The 18,603-nt window shown below is 42.1% G+C and overlaps 2 protein-coding genes across 3 annotated transcripts in view; one reads left to right on the top strand and one right to left on the bottom strand.

Moving 5' to 3' along the window:
* FXR1 (FMR1 autosomal homolog 1) overlaps positions 1 to 10,385 on the top strand; it is a 32,500-nt gene extending 22,115 nt beyond the window's left edge. Inside the window, exons 10-17 of one of the 2 annotated variants that reach the window (XM_074547369.1) lie at positions 834 to 943; positions 1,586 to 1,672; positions 2,372 to 2,579; positions 4,148 to 4,351; positions 5,035 to 5,235; positions 5,984 to 6,064; positions 8,414 to 8,505; positions 9,366 to 10,385. In XM_074547369.1, the coding sequence (XP_074403470.1) occupies positions 834 to 943; positions 1,586 to 1,672; positions 2,372 to 2,579; positions 4,148 to 4,351; positions 5,035 to 5,235; positions 5,984 to 6,064; positions 8,414 to 8,505; positions 9,366 to 9,536 (1,154 nt within the window). In that variant the 3' untranslated portion in view covers positions 9,537 to 10,385. The remainder of the gene's footprint in view (positions 1 to 833; positions 944 to 1,585; positions 1,673 to 2,371; positions 2,580 to 4,147; positions 4,352 to 5,034; positions 5,236 to 5,983; positions 6,065 to 8,413; positions 8,506 to 9,365) is intronic. The other variant, XM_074547371.1, reaches the window with a different exon arrangement.
* Positions 10,386 to 11,579: 1,194 nt separating this feature from the next.
* DNAJC19 (DnaJ heat shock protein family (Hsp40) member C19) lies at positions 11,580 to 15,597 on the bottom strand. Its single transcript, XM_074547382.1, has 6 exons — positions 15,394 to 15,597; positions 14,995 to 15,046; positions 14,676 to 14,749; positions 14,274 to 14,350; positions 13,522 to 13,592; positions 11,580 to 12,283 (listed from the first exon to the last, which is right to left on the bottom strand). Exons 1-6 carry the CDS (start codon positions 15,394 to 15,396, stop codon positions 12,213 to 12,215), a joined length of 348 nt encoding a protein of 115 aa, XP_074403483.1. The 5' UTR covers positions 15,397 to 15,597; the 3' UTR covers positions 11,580 to 12,212.
* Between the last annotated feature and the right edge of the window lie 3,006 nt (positions 15,598 to 18,603).

Raw genomic sequence — 18,603 nt, 5'->3', positions numbered from 1 at the left:
AATTGGCTTCTTAAAAGTGCTGAAGCTAAGTTCCAGAGTTCAATCTGGGAATACTCAGCTGAGTTGCAGGAATGACATGAGACAGTTCTCTGTACTGCTCCCTCCTGGGTTGGGGTTTGCACAGGTGGTGGTTGGATGCTGGTGAGCTCCTGTATAAATCAGCAGTGCTGATAGGTCTCAGCCTCAGTCTCAAAATAGACATTTTTCCATGTTGCAGCTTTAGCACAGTCTGGTAGGTTCTGTACTGAAAACCACTTGAAGATGTGAGGTTAATTGTGTTCCACTTGAAGACACAAATGTCTTCCCCTAGTCTGGTCTTCACAGGGAACTTTTTTCCTCTTCCCTCCTCTTTTTTACTCAAGTCTGGCAGCTCCCTGCTCCCCATGCCCAGCTCGTGGGCAGTGTGGGTGTGGAGGCAGTGTTAAAGTTGGGGGTGTTGTACCTGATTGAACAGCTTGGATTATCCAGAGGAGAAGTTAAAACCCAGGCTTGAACCTGCTGTGGTTTGGGGCTTGGAGCCTGCAAATTATAAATAATTCATTTAAATAATTCATGTGCAGACTCCCATAACTTAGACTTTCAAGGTTTTAGAACTTGACCAGAAACTCTTGTGCCATTTTACTCTTGGTTTGGTTCTATTGGAAGCCTGTGTGCAGTGATGAGGATCACCACTTGTCGTTCTGCAGATAGAGAGAGTTTAATTGTAAAAGTTTTCACCCGGTTTTCTGACATAGCGTGGGATATTCTTTGGGGATTTCATGTATAAAATACCAATAAACATGCTAAAATACTTTGACTATGAGTGCAAAATTAATTTTTCTTGCCCTCTGAAGGAAAAGTTATTGGAAAAAATGGAAAAGTGATTCAGGAGATCGTGGACAAGTCTGGAGTCGTCAGGGTGAGAATTGAAGGAGACAATGAAAATAAGCTGCCCCGTGAAGATGTAAGTACTTCATTCTTTCCTGCTGTGACTAGGCTTATTTTCAAACCCAGTTTTATTTCAAAATCTGTAGATATAGAGAGAATTATTTCTAAACTGATAATCTTGCAGTAGATTGTATATAAAGTAATTCAAGGAAGATTTTTGCTGCTGAAGTAAGAGGTTGTGGTTTTTTTGCATTTTCTCCTACATGTACTTGGGCTATATAACTAATTTGGGATTGCTAGTGTTAAAAGTGTCCACATACTTTAAATAGATAAGAACAAAAGGGAAAAGCTTGCAAAGGTGCTTGGTCTTATAAAGTCAGTTTAATGAACCACCTTCTTGGTAAACTGTGGATGTGTCTATACCCCTGTTGTGCCAAACACACCAGCGTATGTTGCATGAATATGAACATGGGATGTGAGGTTACGTCAGCTCCAGAACAGGTTCTTGGGAAAGCTTGGCAGTCTGAAGCCATTGCTGTCACCCCAGCCTGAGCTATTTCTAGATGTCTTTGCAACCAAAGGCTCAGTTGTTGCCTTTGTTTAGCTCACTTCGGTAATTTAAAACAGATTTCTTTATATAATTTAAACAGAAATTATTTCAGTAATTTCATTGATAATGTTCTCCCTGATAAAAAGCTTTGATGCTTTGTTCCTGTAGGGAATGGTACCATTTGTATTTGTTGGTACTAAAGAAAGCATTGGGAATGTCCAAGTTCTGTTGGAATATCACATCGCATATCTAAAGGTGAGTGAGTGTGTTTTTGAGAGACAATCTGTAGAGGAAACTTGGGTTGAAGTACTTCTGAGCAGCTTTGGTGGGATTTGCAGCAGTTAACCTGTTCCTCTGTATATCAGGATTTAAAGCTTGGTGCCTTGAGCCCACCCTTGCCCATTGGTATCATGGGCCTGTTAATACCTTGTCATGGTTACTTAGTGCTGTTGGGGTTCAGAGAATCAGACTGTAAAGAGCTGGGCTTTAAGGGACATTTGGGAACCCAAAATTTTTTGTCTGTATTCTGCTGTTCTCAGGTTAATGTTCTGTTGGGGAAGGATGGAATTTCTAATAGAACACAGTAATACAGTATGGCATTAGAACAATTACCTGTTTAGATTGGGTTGCTTTGTGATGTTAACGGAGTTTGAATTTAAATCGTGTTTCCTCATCAGTTTGCTTATTTTTTTCCTAAATTTTACTGGAAAAATTTGCTGAACTGTAATTAAGAAAGGTAGTAGTAGTCTTACAGCCAAGTTTTTCGCATAGTGGTGAAAGTTTCCAAAACTCAAGAGATAACTCATCTTCAATTTCATTATTTGTAGTCACCTCCCAGGTGGTGTTGATTCTCCTGCAGGAATGATTATTTTCAATATGACTGGGTGGGGGTGATGTTTTGTGAGGGACATTTTTCAGCACTCTTTTCCATGGTTTCTGTTTTGTTGTACGTAGGAGGTAGAACAGCTAAGACTGGAAAGGCTCCAGATCGATGAGCAGCTGCGGCAGATCGGGATGGGCTTCAGGCCCTCATCGACCCGGGTTCCCGAGAAGGAGAAGGGCTACACCACTGACGAGAGCACGCTGTCCTCGGTGCAGGGCTCCCGCTCCTACAGCGGCCGGGGCCGGGGCCGCCGCGGCCCCAACTACACCTCTGGCTACGGTGAGTGCCCTTGGCCAGTGCCTCAGGAAGCCAAACTGTCTCTGGATTTCTTTGTGTTCAGTGCACTTGGGTGAAGATAGGGTTGGAAATGCAGAATTTTTTATTCATAGCTCAAAACACATCATTAGATTTGCAGTCTGGAAGTTAAGTTTGAAACTGAAGAAATTAACAAACTGAGCACTGGAAACATCTTGTCCTTCTGTGCTATTTACTTAGTAAGTGACATCACAAAAGCTGGGAAGAGAGCTAGAGATGTTTTTCAGGAGACACAAATTTTTAAAAATCTGAAATGAGCATTATCTGTTTGGATTGAGAAGGAGAAAAATTGCATGGCCACCTTAGCAGCATATTGCATATGGTTCACTTACGCATAGCAAAGTGAACCAAAATGATGTAAAATGGAGACAGGACAAAATCCTGTGGGTTTTATAATATGGTCAGGAACTAACTGGATTTCTTTTAAGGTGAGGTATTCTGATGCATTTCTCAATTGAAAAGCACTGTTCAGTTCCTGACAGGTGTGCACGTGCCCAGCTTGTCCAAGTGAGACACTGCATTTCTATATAGACATGTTTCACAAAGAACAATGTTATTTTTTCAATACAGTAAATTACTCTGGATATCTTCATGTAGCTCATTTCTGTTAAAAAATCAGACACCTTTTGGGTTTTACAGTCTGTCCCTGGCTATAGCTTCCTGGACCATGCCAGGTGTTAGTTGTGTTGATTCTGATGATGATGTTTGTAACTTCATTTTTTATTATTTCCCAGTGAGCTGACTGAACTATAAGGAAACTTGTTCACTTTGCTTACATATACACGCACTGTGATTTAGAAAACTTAAAGTTTTTTTTTTTCTCCCAAAATGGCAAGAATCACATTTAAGCCATATGGGTCTAAAACTTTATATTCCAGACTGGGTAGTAGGGGGGATTTCCTGGGTACCTAAAATGAAGAGTAAGTGTTGGGTTTTCGGGTAGTAAAAATCTGGTTGGGTTTGGGTACTCGGAGATGGCCGGGTCTTACAGATGCTGTTTGATATAAACAGCAAAATTGTTCAAGCAGCATTACAGCATCCAGAAGGGGTTGCTTGGGAACAGCCATCGGCTATAAGGTGGCAAAGTTGTCCTTGGGAATTTCAGAGAAGTTGCCTAGAAACTGCACCAAATGCCTGCAGTGTGTAGACAAAGAGAGGAAACACTGCTAAATCCTTGGTTTATCTGTGTACAGAAATTACAGATTTAGTGATCTTTCAGCCATTATTTCACATGTTAGTACAAACAAACTTAAATTGAGAATCTCACTTTAATAACTTCTGATCTATATTTTATGTGTTCATATATTTTTATAAATGACCGTATATATAAATAAAATATATCTATGATTGTATGCCTGTGTCTGTATTCATACTTGATTATATATATGTATTTATGCATTATATTCTTTGTTAAAATAACATACATATATAACCAGCCATGCTGGCTTGGAATAACTCTGTGAGGATATGAAACCAGAATATAATCCCCAAATTCATATTAATTTCCTGTTTTCTTTTCCTTCTCATACAAGGTACAAACTCTGAGCTCTCTAATCCCTCTGAAACAGAATCTGAGAGAAAAGATGAACTTAGTGACTGGTCCTTGGCGGGAGAGGATGACAGGGAGAGCAGGCACCAACGTGACAACAGGCGACGTCCTGGGGGACGAGGCCGTAGCGTGTCTGGAGGTCGTGGGCGCGGGGGACCTCGTGGTGGAAAGTCATCCATTAGCTCTGGTACTGTGTTCCAAATGGGTTTTGAGATTTTCTTCCTGGCAATTTTCTGTATAACCTCATACCCTTTTAAAATACTCCATTCTTACATTATGATCTTAATACCTTGGGATTTCAGTGCACTTGTGTGGTAGCTGTATCATACAGAGTGTTTTAGATTTTTGTTTAGGTTCTGCTCAATGATCCTCATTTCCTTCCTTTACTGCTCACATATAATAATGTTATTAGCAAACTTGGTAAATCTTTGGCATGTTGTCTATGGCTTCTTCTGAGGTAAGCTCACGTTTAGATACAGAATGAAAGAAGAAATCATTGATTGGAAGTTAGGTTTTATCAGAATCTGTGCTGATACAACACTGTAAGTGTCAGAAGTACCACACAACCACAAAGTGTAAGGTGTGTTTTATACACTTAGTAGTTTTGAGTGAAAGGTCTGTAAATGTCACCTTGGAGATCTTTGTGGTTAAAGAGTGCAAGGGCAGATTGGGCTGTTGTGGTGCCCCAAACTGTAATTGTTGGGTTAGAGTCAGAGGATCCAGTTGGAGATCAAATACTTCAGCTCTGTGTGTTACACCTTGCCTTAAGATTGCTTTGTAGTTTGAAACTTTCAGCCACAGCTGTAAGTCAGCCTGGAAATGGTTACACATCTCTACAGTATCTTAGGTGGCCACTTTCTGTTTGTTTAGTGCTTAAGGACCCGGACAGCAACCCCTACAGCCTGCTGGATAACACGGAGTCAGACCAGACCGTGGACACGGACGCCAGCGAGTCCCACCACAGCAGCAACCGCCGCAGGAGGTCCCGCCGGCGAAGGACTGATGAAGATGCTGTTCTTATGGATGGGATGACAGAGTCTGATACAGCTTCTGTTAATGAGAATGGTTTAGGTATGTAAATGGTTGGATGGTAGTCCCAAAGCAAGCTAAGAAATAAATGTGTTGTCCCTGTAAGTGTAGTGAAGCCCTTGTTTGTTTTTGTAAGTGACAAGTCGATGTTCTGTTCAAGGTTGCTGTCTGATTAAAGAAAGACTCCCTCCGTGGCAGTGCCATGGAATCTTCTGTTTACTGAGCTCCTCTAGCCTTTTCATGTGCCTTTTTTTGTAAAAATTGTCTGATGGAGACGCCAAAGACTTGACTTGTTGTTTCCCATTGCACTGCTGCTTTGATAGAAACAGTACTGTCAGATCAACGTTCTGTTTTGTCCTTGGTAACCTCAGTCTTGGTGTGGGAAAGCTCCTTAAGTAGCTGTTAATTTGTCCCTACCCAGCTTCTACTTAAGATCTTTCCTTCAGTAAATTCTCTCAATACTCACTGGGATGAGAATACAATTGTTGCTTAATGTAGAAAAAAAAAAATCTGGGTTATGTTGCTAAAATTTGACGTATGGTTACTTAATAAATGAAATCTGAGGTCATTAAGCACGTGCCTAAATGTTTTAATGAACCAAGAACAAAAAGTAAAATCTAGCTTTTGTGTTACTGTGTATGCTTTCAGTATAAAATTTTCTTTTAGCTTTTCTGTCTTACTTAGTCTCTGTCTTTAACAGAAGCCATTTTAATTGCCCCATGCTGAAACTGCTGAAGAATTTATTTATTTGATGATCAGAAATAGTTCATTATAAACTTTGCAATTGCAGATGATAGTGACAAAAAACCCCAGCGACGCAATCGTAGCCGCAGGCGTCGCTTCAGGGGTCAGGCAGAAGATAGACAGCCAGGTAATTCGAGTGGAGCTGTGGGTAATCTCAGGTCAAAAGCATGAGAGAATGTTGTGTCTGCTGTTTTACATAGAGCTGCATAATATCAAAAGGTTACTCAATAACTAATAAGACTACTAGATAAAGATGAAAGACATTTCTTCTACTAGGAAAACTTCTAAAATCTGTCTAATGACACTAATTGATGTCTAACTTTTTGCTTGGACATACAAGTTATGCTTCTGATCCAGTTCTCACTGAAGTCAATGGCCAAAGGGCTGTTGAGTTCTGTGGTCCAGGATCACGACAAACATGAAGGTTCATGGTCTGCACTCACTGCATCTGTGCGCTTGCACTGACTGGGACACAACCTTTTCAGCACTGGCTGAGCAGCAGTGTTGGAGGGCAGGATGTGGGTCCTGGCAGAGCTCAGTGAGGGAACTCAGGTGGGCTTTGCCAGCCCCACACCTGCATCACACTGCTGCTCTCAGTCCTTGGCTGTTGGGAATAGTTTAAGTCATCTGCAAATTGAGGGTGGGAAGGAGGAGGAATTTAAGTGAAATTGCATGTTTCCAATTTTTTGTTGTTGTGGCTTGTTGCATTTCTTTTGTGTGTACTAACACTTGAAATGTTAAAGGTGAACTGGCTAATTATCAATACAATGCCCTGTTTAGAAAATGCTTGTACATACATGGCACAGGGTAGTAACAGAAGGTCTTCTAGATTGACAGGTTCAAAATTTCACCCATATTTGTCTTCCTTGTATCTGTGGTGCTCATGCAACATTTGATTAAGAAGAAAAAAGTGGTTCTATTGTGCTAAAATTTGGGGGAAGGAAAAAATCAAACACCCCACCCTCCTAAAAAACCTCAAACCCACACATTTCTTTTCAACATTCCAGTTTTCGTAGCAGTGATTTGTAAAGGGGCAGAAAAACTGAAAAGGATTTCAGCTTTTACTTCCAAGAAACTTAGCCAGCAATATAAAGGAATGTTAGTAATTTCTAGAAAACCATAGGAATTCTTTTAAATCTTAAGTATTCTAAGAACATAACAAAACTTACAATTATCTTTGGTAAAATACTGTAATGATTTAAAGTTTTCATAAATAACTAGTAAGTGTGAGTGAAATTAAGACGGAAGGAACTTTTCCCTTCTTCCCCCCCCAATGCCAACTACTGTATTTCAGTCACCTAGCTGTATCATTTAATTTACATTGCTATATGTTATGGTGCCTCATTCATAGAGGAAATATTAAGAACGCACTTTGTGCATGAAACATGCTTCCTGTTTACTAATATTAGAGGCATTGGGTTCAAAACCTCATTTTAAAGAAAAAGTACTTGTGCAGAAACTCCTTTGGCCTTCACAGTTGAGGAAGGACCCAGTTGTAAGAAGTCCAGTTACTGTAACAGAAAATTCATCTGTTATAGTTCCCAGTCTGATTTGGATTTCATGCACAGTCATTCCTAAATCCAGGAAAATAGCTCACCTAAAAACCTGATACACTAAATACAAATGACTGTGCAGTTCAGTAGGTAATGCTTGCCAGCCCTAATGTGCTGTAGCTGTCAGAGATACAATTGTTAATTTCCAGTTGCAGTACTCTGTATTCTAAGGGTAGAACTGAGTCTTGGTGTGGTTACAGGAGGGCAGGATGAGACAAAGCCAGGCTACAGAACACGTTGAGGTGGTGAGGAGAGGTCAGAGAAGCCCTGGCTGTCCCCAGTGAGTGCAGCTGTACTGGCACAGACACAGCTGTGCTGCCCCTGGGCTGGGCTGGCACTGCCTGTGCCCACACACCCACAGCAGCCACCCTGAGCCAGGGGACACAGCTGGGGGCACAGTGCTGGTGGCACTATTGGTACCTCAAGGAGGGCAAGTTCCCTCCTCAGTCACTTTGTGATGTACCAAAGATCTGATGCCACCTCATCCTAAGTGATTCCAGGCTCTGACTCACCCCGGTTCTGGGCACTGTTTAAGTGCCTATATTTCATTTCATTAGTGAAATTTTTCACTACTCAGCTAATAAAATCCCAGTGACACACACACAGTCTGTAGTTCAAAGAGCTGCAGCCAAATCTCTTCAAACTTAGTACAGAAAGCCCTTCTCCAAAAAATTCTGCAATTGGGCCAAAATTGGTTTTATTAAGAGTCCACCTTCAGATCATTGTTACCACTGATTTTAGTGAAAATTGTTTTTAACAACAGAAACAAATTGATCCTTGCTGTGTGGTTGATAACCTGTAAGTGTGAAGGCCTTTTGTGAGATGTCTCCCAGTTAGAGCATAACTTGTGCAGAAAAGACATGAAGGTTCATGCTGAATTGACTGCTGATGTGAGCATCACTGTGATTTTTTTCCTTGAACAGTAACAGTAGCTGATTATATATCACGAGCTGAATCTCAAAGTAGACAGAGAAACCCTCCAAAGGAGACAGTAGCCAAAACCAAGAAAGAAACGGTAAGATTTTTTTAATGTGCATTTCCTCTTTTCTCCTCCCTTTCAGCAAAAGAGTAAAGGCATGAAGGCTTCAGTTAGCTCACCCTCATTTGACAACAAGTGCATTTGATTTTAAGAACAAATCATTAAAAGCAGAAAGGGCCCAGAGGAAACCGAAATGACAATAGTTTGTTGTCTGTTTTTGCAGATTTTAGGGAGCAAATTAAGTCTGTACACATTTTTAAAATATTTTATTTCGTAATGTTGCATTATGTAATAAAATGTGAAAATTGCCCATGGTAAGTCTTGAGAACTATTCCTTAAAACACTTTAGGGATAGAGGACACTATGTGGCATTTTTAGTGACTTGTATAAACTATTTTAGAAGGAATTAATTTTACAAAGATTGTATGGTTTTGATCCTTTTTCCTTAAAGGATCAGAGTGGCATTACATTATCCTGAAAAGCAATCAGAACTTAATAAAACAGAATTTCTTTACTTCTGAAGTGCCAAAGTATTGCCACACATTGTGTAAGAAAGATCCATTAGCAAAATGTCATCTTGCTACAGTAGACTTCAAAAGGGGTGTAAAGCTCAGCTTTTCAGTAAACTCATTCATGGGCTTAGACAAATAGAAATAAATAAGCATTCTGGGTGTGCAGTGCTGGGGTTATATTGGCATGTTTCCCTCAAAGTGGCAGATCCAGAAATACACCATAAACTACGAGGTAAGTGATGAGATGCTTTAAGTGACAGGATACAGGCACAGACAGACAAGAGATGTTCCCTCTTGCAGAGCTGCTGTGTGAGCCAGAGGGACACTGAGCTTACACTCTGTATTGTTATGTTTTTAATACTCCCCTCTTGTTGTTTTTGCCAGGCAAAAGATGCGATTGACGAGAACAGCCCTTCTGAAAAGGCAGTGAATGGTCCTGCCACCACCTCTGGGGATGAGCCTTCTAAACTACAGCACAGCCCTGATGAAAAAAAAGTCACTGTTCAGGAGGATGGAAATAATCAGGAAGAAGCAGTGCTGAATGGTGTTTCATAAACTGAAGTTCCTAGTTTACAGTTCTTTTACATTACATTTAAAATAGTGCTTGTATAAGCTTGCCAAAGATAGAATATGGATCGCCAGTCTTGACACCGCACTTTCAGTTCCTCCATTTTGGAATACAGAAAGGGGAGGGATCCTGGAGAAATCATATGTTAAACATACTTTGACACCTACTGTGTTATAAATATATCATCAGATGTGCCTTGAGATAGTATATGTAACATTTAAATAAACAAAATTGCTGGCTATAGGAAATGTTATTTTGTTTTCAAAATACGGCAAAGATGTGAGGGGGATCCCTAACATAATACTCTTTATGAAAGCATTAGCTGCTTTTGTTACATTTTTAATAATATGCAACCACTTCTTCACCTGAGGAATACTAGAAAGAAATGCAGTCTAAAATATTTTGCACTGAAATGTAATTTCTCCATTAGTTTAGTCTGGAAACTGGTCTGTTTTAATACATGTTTTTTAAATGCTGTATGTAGAGGAAAAATCTGCAGACCACTGGAATGCATTTGTTAAATTCTCATAATCTGCAGGGATACTGGGTGACATTGGCAGTGACTGTTCTACATTGAGGCTTTGTTTGGTTTATTTATTAAACTGTACAGTATTTAAAAATCAAACATAGCTTTAGTTAACACTAAGCTGAATTAGTCATGTCCATTAAGACATAACCTGAACTACTGAAAAGATCAATTTCCAGAAAGTTTATTCTGTATAAACTACATATGTTAGTCCTTAGTAGAGTATTTTTATTTTTGTTTTTGGTTGTTTGATGTGCAATATGTTTTTTTTGTATGCTGGTAGTAAAAGAAAATAAACTTTGATCTTCCATCTGTTGACTGTTTTTATCAGAAATTTAAATTACTATTGACTTTAAGGTTTTCAAGCTGTTAACTAACAATACAGACCTACTTGTGAGGCAGCTTGAACCTTGAACTCTTTTTCATAAGAGTTTCTAACATGCTGATCTTCCTTTTGTTAAGGCAGTGGTGTCAAACACCAATTAACAAGCCTAAAATCAGACTCCTTACCTTGGAGAATTGCATAACCTGACTAACATATATAGCTGTTAATGCAGATGTACTGTTTGATCAGTTGAAGCATGGCACACCCCCACATCCTTCAGGTACATGAGCCAGAGCAAGGAAGCACAAAACAGCTGTGGAAAAGCATCTGGGTAGCAAGGAGGTGTGAGAAGTGAGAGCAGAGGGCAGTGTTTAAGTTGTACTGACTCAATGAAATAATTGTCTTGCCTGATTTTGTCAGGACAAAACCAAGAGTTCTAAACCAGCTGCTCTACCTGACAGAGCCACAGCCAAGCTGTCCCAAGCAGTGACCTGTGTGTGCACTTTGTCACAGGACTCAGCAACAGCACTCCCTCTGGGCCACCAGACCCCGTTAAAAGCTCAAAGTGTGCACAACTATCTCAGCTGATGGGGCAGGCACAGGAGTGGAGAAAATGAAAAAAAAAACATTATGTAATAAGTCAGTAGTGTTTGGCTGGGAAATACTTAAGTACAGGAACATTCTGCATATGGCTTGGCCTGTGCTGGCTCCAGAGATCCAGCTGTCCTTCACCCTGCTTTAAATGCTGTAGCAGAGCAAAATCACTGCCTTTCTGGGGAGGTTGTAATGTTAAGGATTACTGTGGTAATCCTTCCTGAACAGCCCAGAACTCATCCACAGCAATGCTGTGGCACAGCAGGCAGCACTCCCTAGTCCAGGTTCTGGCATGGAAACTTTCAGCCCACTGTGTTTATGCCCAGGTGGGCATGAACTCCCAGAGCTGCTGTGCAGAATTTTGCTGTAGTGGCAGAAGCACTGGGAAGATTCTTGGAGTATGACAGAGCTCCCTGGCCCCAGCTGAGATCCTCACAAGCTGCTGGGTGTGAAAAGCTCCAGAGCACAAATCCAGCTCAGGTATCAGCACCTGATGTAAAGAGTTCCTGTTTCCTAATCATCATAAATTACAAACCTCCATGTGAGCTCTGTTGTAGTGTACAATAATGTATAAAACTACAGGACTCCTATTACAAATATGGAATTTATTAAATGCTATTAAAACCCGTCAAAACTAAAAGCTACTAAAAAAATCTGGGGTGTTCCAGATCCATCAGTAACACTTAACCAACCTTGTTTTTCACAAGGCAAGGACAAGGGAGTACATTGTTTCCTGTACTTTATTTCTCAGGCAGAGACAACCACAGATCTCTCCCAGTTCCTCCTGTCCAATAAATGCTCTTGGTTTTTCCACCCCCTTCCCAAACAGGTTCAGTGTGCTAATTTTAGCAGATGGAAGAGCAGCAGCATGAACTTTAAGCAGGGCCAGTTCAACACAAATTAGCTGGCAGCACATGAGCCTACCTGTGCCTGCTAACACACACTGGCCACACCAAGTTACTGCTCTCAAGCACTGACAACATTTGAGTGGCAGATTTTGCTGTTTAATAAAGAACAGCTATGAAAAAAAATCTTTAAGCTTCACTCCCTCACATGTTTCAAAAAAAAAGTGACCAAGTGCGAGTACCTCCCTGGATTTGTATTTCCAGCTTCATGTATATTAAGTCAAAGACTGACATTAGAACTTTTCTTAAGCCATTTATCAAAAATAATAATTTGCAGGGACAAACCCTCTGAATGAGTGATTTTCTTTCTCATTCATTTTTTAGCTTGGTCTTCTAGTAGATCCTTAGCTTCATTGATTTTGGCTGCTACATATGGAGATCCACCTAGAAGAAAAAGAACCTCAGATTAAAAAACTCCAACATTTGTCTCCTGTGTTGACAATAATGCGATAGGATACAGGAAGAAAGAGTGTGGTCTTTCTGCCAGCTGTAGAACAAACTGGAGATGACTGAAGGCACCTGAGTTCAGTGTCAGACCACTCACTCCTGTGAGGCTGCTTTTATTTTCCTGGAGTGTTTTTCCCCTCTGGTTTTATCAGTCATAAATGAATTGGTCACCACAGACTTGGCACAGTTGTGGTGAGTACAGAGGCACAGAACAGATCTGCAGATAACCCTGCCCAGCCAAAGTGCTGCTGTACCAAGGGACCAGTTCAGTTTTCAAACAAGGCAAAAAATTACTCAGGGAGACTGAGACAGAACCCACAGTGAAATCCAACACTGTAAAGCCATGAGGGACAATGACTGGGTTGGAAGCATATATACCATTAATTGCACTATAATGTTCTACTTCAAGATTAATTTGACGTGTTTAGGTACAATACAAAATGCTACTTTTAGCTCCTGTATATGTTCAGTAAGGTTAACTTCTGAGGTAACTTGCACTTGATAATACCTATGAAAGGCATATCCCCATGGATTCCTTTGGATTTCGGTCCACAGAAGTAAGGAATTCATCAGTTACTTTAAAGGAAGCCATTTTACATTTTAAGCAATGATTAAAAAGTTAAATGTCAAACACCAACACATGATTCTGACTCACTGAACAGAATTTAGAATAGGTATAGATGCCCTGAGTTACTAACTTTAAGCATAACTAGATTCTGAGCCTTCAGAGTGCCACTAACAGGAATATTTTATAATTTAATGTCTCCAGCAGCAGTGGAAGGCTCAGTATTTGCCATTTATGGAGAACTCCTGAGGCATTCCCATGAACTCAAACTTTCAAGTGGCATATAAAACACACAAGGGTACTCTTGAGTTTCATCTAAACTTAAGGTGATTTTAAGTCTCATTTTAACAAATATTCTACTGTGGTATTCACAGAAGATAGAGCAGCTAACAAACTGACCTGCTCAACCCGTCTGCTTGGCTTTAGAACATCCACACACATGCTCCAGACCCACGTGGATTAATGCACCCTAAGATTTGTTTTCACTCCGTTTTCTGTGAGTTTTTTAGTAGTTGAGGTGGTTATGTATCACTGACTTCCTCCCTACACAATTCTATTCATCTGTGTTAAAAACATGTATTAACTCATCAAAGTGGCTTAATTTCCTTACCTTTATCTGGATGATTCAGAAGCATGATCCGTCTATGAGCCTCTCTAATTTTATTTCTGTTGGCTGTAGGGCTTTGAAAGAGAGAGAAAAACTGACTGAAGGGATCCTCATTAAATTCCCCAGATCATCAGAAGGTGTCTGAGAACAAGTGAGCACTCTGTCTTACCCATAAATTCTCTAGCTAACATGTATGTTTATCTTTTCCTACTACTGATCTGTAGTGTCTAAATCCTGGAGAGGCTTTCTAGGGCTCTTCCAAAGCACAGTTTGCTCACCAAGACATGCTACAGCAATCTAATGGGGTGGGGGTCATCCACACAGATAAAAAGAAACAGAATTATGCTGTAACTTTTTTTTTTTTGAAAACTTCTTAAAGGCTGTAAGGCAAAAAAATTTGCTAGATTTATTAAGGTAAAAAAAACTTTCAGAACCCCCCAAAAAATCACAGTTGAAAGTTCTTATTTGATAAATTTGTGTATTTGGCCTTAAGTGCATTGGCAAGGATTGCCACCATGGTCAGATCTACAATGTTCCAGAAGTGATGAATTTATTCCAGACCCAAGAATTTGGGTTGGCAGCACCTTCACACTGCATTCACCTGGAACTCCTCAGCGCTGACAGGAACCACAAGGCAACATCAGAATTATGATCCTCACACCAAGTGAACCCCAAGGCTCCCTGAAATGGCTTATTTGGACCATGTGTGGCTTTGGAATGCTGTTCACCTTTCACTTCTCATCAATTTCCTTTACCTCACTCCTAGTATTAAAGCTGCTTCTCGTTTAGTCATTTTGGGTTCAAATCCACCTCTGTAATAACCACTGAAGGCCTGAAAGAGAAAACTTATTAGTTTAAAACACACTAATTTCTAAGTATCAGTTAAAACAACTCATTAATGCTCTAGCAGCTGCTGAGCCTTCAGTGTGTAAAAATGGCAAAACTTCACTTGTCATAGGAAATTCAGTTGAAGTAGTGCATCACTATTTAAATTACTTAACCTTGCCCAAACAAGTTCTCTATTAGCCAGTCACCACATTAACTGCTGCAATTAATTGTTGTTACTGACAAAACACAGGAGAAAATACAGCAATGCTATACAGAGACAACAGCCTGTAGTTATTTCACCAAGTAAAGTTTTAAACAAAAGAACTTACACCCTTGGGTAGGTTGTGAAGGGCTTGCTTTACTTGTGGCTCCATGTGCTTCAAAGCTTTTACTGCATAGCGACCTTAAAGACACCAGCATCGACTGAGGTTAAATACAGCTCCTTGAACAAACATTCACCAATTCAGTGCAACTGGGAACTTGTGGATTACAGTGTGGAATAAACATTTTTGGGACATGCAATAGTAAGAACTTTGATATTTTGTTCCATTACAGCCATTAACACAGGCTCTCCCAAAGGAGCAGCTATTAAACCACCCCGAGAGCACCCCGGGCTGCGTGCTCGGTGCCCGCCCGTCCCCCACACACCTGCGAATCCGGCTGCCGCTATGGCCAGGCCCACCGCCACCATCGTGCTGGCCTGCATGGGAACGAACACACACACACACACGGCGTTTGTTTACCGCAGGGCAGGGCAGGGCAGCAGCCCCCGGCACAGCGGGGCGGACACGCCGCCACCAGCCCGGCACGGCCCGGCGGGAGTGACACGCCCAGCTGCGGGCACGGCGCCCTCAGGGACACGGCGAGGGCAGCGGGGCGAGACCACCGAGCTGTCCGGGACCAGGGGATCCCGGCCCGGCGGCGCCGCGGGGGCTGCGGGGCCGACAGCGGAGTCAGCGGACTCTGCGGGGCCCTCGCTCCGCGGCCGAGCCGAGCCCGCGGGATCCCCGCGAGCCGCCGGGCCGGGCACGAGCAGCCCTCACTCACCATGTCCGCCCCGAGCGCGGCCCGGCCCGGCCCGCACCCACCGCCCGCCGCAAACCGCGGCCGCTGCCGTAAAGCGCGGGGCGGGAACGACGCCGGGAACCGCCCCGGTAAGGGGAGGGGCCTGAGGGAATGGGGCGGGGACACGGGGTGAGGGGCGGGGACACGGGGTGAGGGGCGGGGACACGGTCTGAGGGGCGGGGACAGAACCTGAGGGGCGGAGACAGAGCCTGAGGGGCGGGGACAGGGACAGAGGATGGGGACAGGGGCAGATGATGGGGACAGGGTGGTGACAAGGCTGCTCAGAGCTCAGAGTCACGGCATTGTAAAAGTGATAGTACAGACCTTACTGTTAATGAAATCAAGCGATTTCGACCCTATTCCAGAGACTTCTCGCATGCCAGATTCGCTTTTTTGCTTTTTCTTGAACCAAAAGTAGTTTTTCAGTCCCTCCTGAGGTGAATATTGGTGTCCAGTTCTGGGGTCCTCTGTACAAGAAAGACAAGGAGTTATTGGAGAGGGTCCAGTGGAGGCACAAAGGTGGTTTGGGGTCTGGAGCATCTCTTGTGAGGAGAGACTGAAGGACTGGGCCTGGTTAGTCTGGAGGAGACTGACAAGGAATCTCATCAATTCATTAAATGTCTCCAAGAGGATGGTGCCAGGCTCTTTTCAGTGTTTCCGAGCAATGGCCATAAGCTCAAACACAAGGAGTTTCCCCTCAACATGAGGTAAAGCTGGCACACACTGCAGGTGGCAGAGCGCTGGCACAGGCTGCCCTGGGAGGTCATGGGCACCCTCTCACCTGGACATGTTCCCATAGCACCTGCTCCAGGTCACCCTGCCTGTTAGGGGGGTTGGACTGGATCATCTCCAGAGGCAATTCTGTGATTTTCCCCTTTTCCCCTTTTTTTACACCGGGGATGACTGCCCCATGTCCCCGTTCCTCCCCGCTGTGCTGCCCGCGGTGCCCGGCCTGGCCTGCATGGCTCCTCATGGGCGGGCATAGGGCTGGGATTGCTGAGGATTGCTGCGGAACGAGCGGTGATCGCAGGCATGGCACTGGTGTTTGAATGTTATTAATAACAGTGTCATCTGTAAATAGCACGATGTCACACGCGGCACAGCAGTCGAATGTCCAGGTGTCTGTCCCTGGCTCTGGTTTGAAGGTTTTGGGAACTCAGTCACTCAGCAGAGAGACCACACCAATCTCTAGCCCCTGACCCGTAGTGAAAGCTTTTCTGCCTCCCCCTGTGTTTGTAGAACTTGTCACTGACCTCGGGGACTCCCAGAGCACCCAGTGACCAAAGCCAGCTACCTTTTGGCTGCTTAAGGTCCAGGATTCACAAGCCCTCACATAAGCAGTTTGGTGTCACAGCTGACCATTGGCTAAGAAACTTGTAATTTTTCTGGCTCTTGCACTGGAAGGCAAAATTTTCCTTCCTTGGTGTTTATTTTTCTGTGAGTAATGAGTTCGCTTTGAACGTGTCCTAATTTTACTTTGCGCTTGAATTGTTTTTCTCACTAAAACTTCAAGTGCCTGATTTTATATCTCCTGAGGTAATGTTTGCAGGTGCCTCCTGCCTCTTTCCTTCCCTGTCATTCTAGTAACACTGCAAGGAAATAACCTGCTTTAAAACTGATGGAAGAAAGGTTTTGGTCAAGGTACTTGTCCTGTTGTACAAGTGTTTCCTGAGGTGGAGTAAAAGGAAACTTTTATATTTGAAAACTAATTGGAATCCATTCATGGCAGAGCACTAGGGCCCTGACAGCCTGTAAGACATGTTCAAATATGGAAAGGTGAGCCAGCAAGAAGAAAACAACTAGATGATTCACTGGGGGAAAAAAAGTTCCTTCCATTAAAGTAAAGGTTTATAGGTCTAATATATAGAAGAGGATTTGGTTTTAAGATGGTTTCTTTTTTGTGCCTTTTCTAACAAAAAAGGCCATTCAAAAAACCCTAAAACCACCAGAATGAAAAAAAAGAGTAATGAGTTTACTAGGGTATGGCTAGGATTTAATTTTTCATATCTTCTGAACAAATAAGGTTTTTGCATGAGGTTTAATTCTTTTATCTTGAAAGAACCTTCTAGATCCAAATCTTGATGACCTTCAGGAGAAAATTATCTGAAAGGGAATTTTATTTCCTTTCTCTCTTTTCCCAGTCTCTGCTTAGAGGAACTGGTAGCTCTACTGGTAAAGGGGCTTTTGCAAATTTATACTTAGATGTTCTTTCTGTAGTGAAATTTCTCATTTTTAGAGGGAAACGACAAATGTAATGAAATGTGCAAACCGGGCTGGGAATGGGGTTTATAATGTACCTTATTCTTCTCCTGTAAAAGCCCTTTAAAAAATCCAGAAAGGGAGATCTTGGGATATTCAGCAAGCCTGTGCTTGCTTAAGAGATTTCATCTTTATTAAGAAGAAAGGAAAATTAGTGGGAAGAGCTGGCAAGAGTGGAGGTGGGATGGAGGAATTTGCATTATTGGTACGTGTAATATACCAGCAACTGGACAAGACTGAGCCTAGGGGTGGAATAATTTGAGATTTATTATTAGGTGAAACAATACAAGGTATCAAGATGAAATGCATAATTCCTTTAAAGCATGCTGTACATATTTTTACACTTAGACAACTCAAGCTTTGTTTTTTCCCTCAGTTGTGCCTCCCTCTCAGAGCTAAAGGAGAGCTAGATGTGTCCCAGCTTGGACATCATGGAGAGTGAAATCAAAGTTCTGTTTGCTTTGCCTGGTGAGTTCATTTTACAGCACTTTATTCCTCTGCATCTTCTATTGCTCAGCCTTGTGGTGGGGTGGGGAAGGTCATTCCCAGGGGAAAATTAATAAGTTCTAATGGGCTCAAGTGAAGCAGGTGCACTACAGTTCTTATCCACTCTGAAGAATGTCTGTATTTGAAATCAGGAGGGAGGCAGAATTATTCAGTGTTTGAGAAATACACTCTCAGTTGGAGTATACAGCCTTTTATTTTGCCTGTGTTCCTAAACTGTTCCCTTTCTATTAGCCAGAGAAACCCTGAAGCTTTTGCAGTTTCTTCTGTTAAGTGTTTTACTGTACTGCTTTCTTCAGGTTTTCACTCTGGGGCTAAAATGCCTCATGACAGAAGATTGTTATTGGAAGCTTTATCTTATAGGATGATCCAAAGCAGCTGGTACATGATATATAGAGAAACTTTACTGTTTAACAGACTCTTTCTGCA

This window comes from Zonotrichia albicollis, chromosome 9 (genome assembly GCF_047830755.1).
Source record: "Zonotrichia albicollis isolate bZonAlb1 chromosome 9, bZonAlb1.hap1, whole genome shotgun sequence".
In the NCBI taxonomy this organism is placed as follows: Eukaryota; Metazoa; Chordata; class Aves; order Passeriformes; family Passerellidae; genus Zonotrichia; species Zonotrichia albicollis.
The sequence above is the reverse complement of the archived record's forward strand: the minus strand, read 5'-3'. Positions and strand labels throughout refer to the sequence as shown.

Coding starts and splice junctions, on each gene's coding strand:
- DNAJC19 (XM_074547382.1), bottom strand. Junction 13,593..14,273: donor GCTTTAATACTAGGAGTGAG/GTAAAGGAAATT, acceptor TCTCTTTCAAAG/CCCTACAGCCAACAGAAATA. Junction 12,284..13,521: donor TCTGAATCATCCAGATAAAG/GTAAGGAAATTA, acceptor TTTTTCTTCTAG/GTGGATCTCCATATGTAGCA.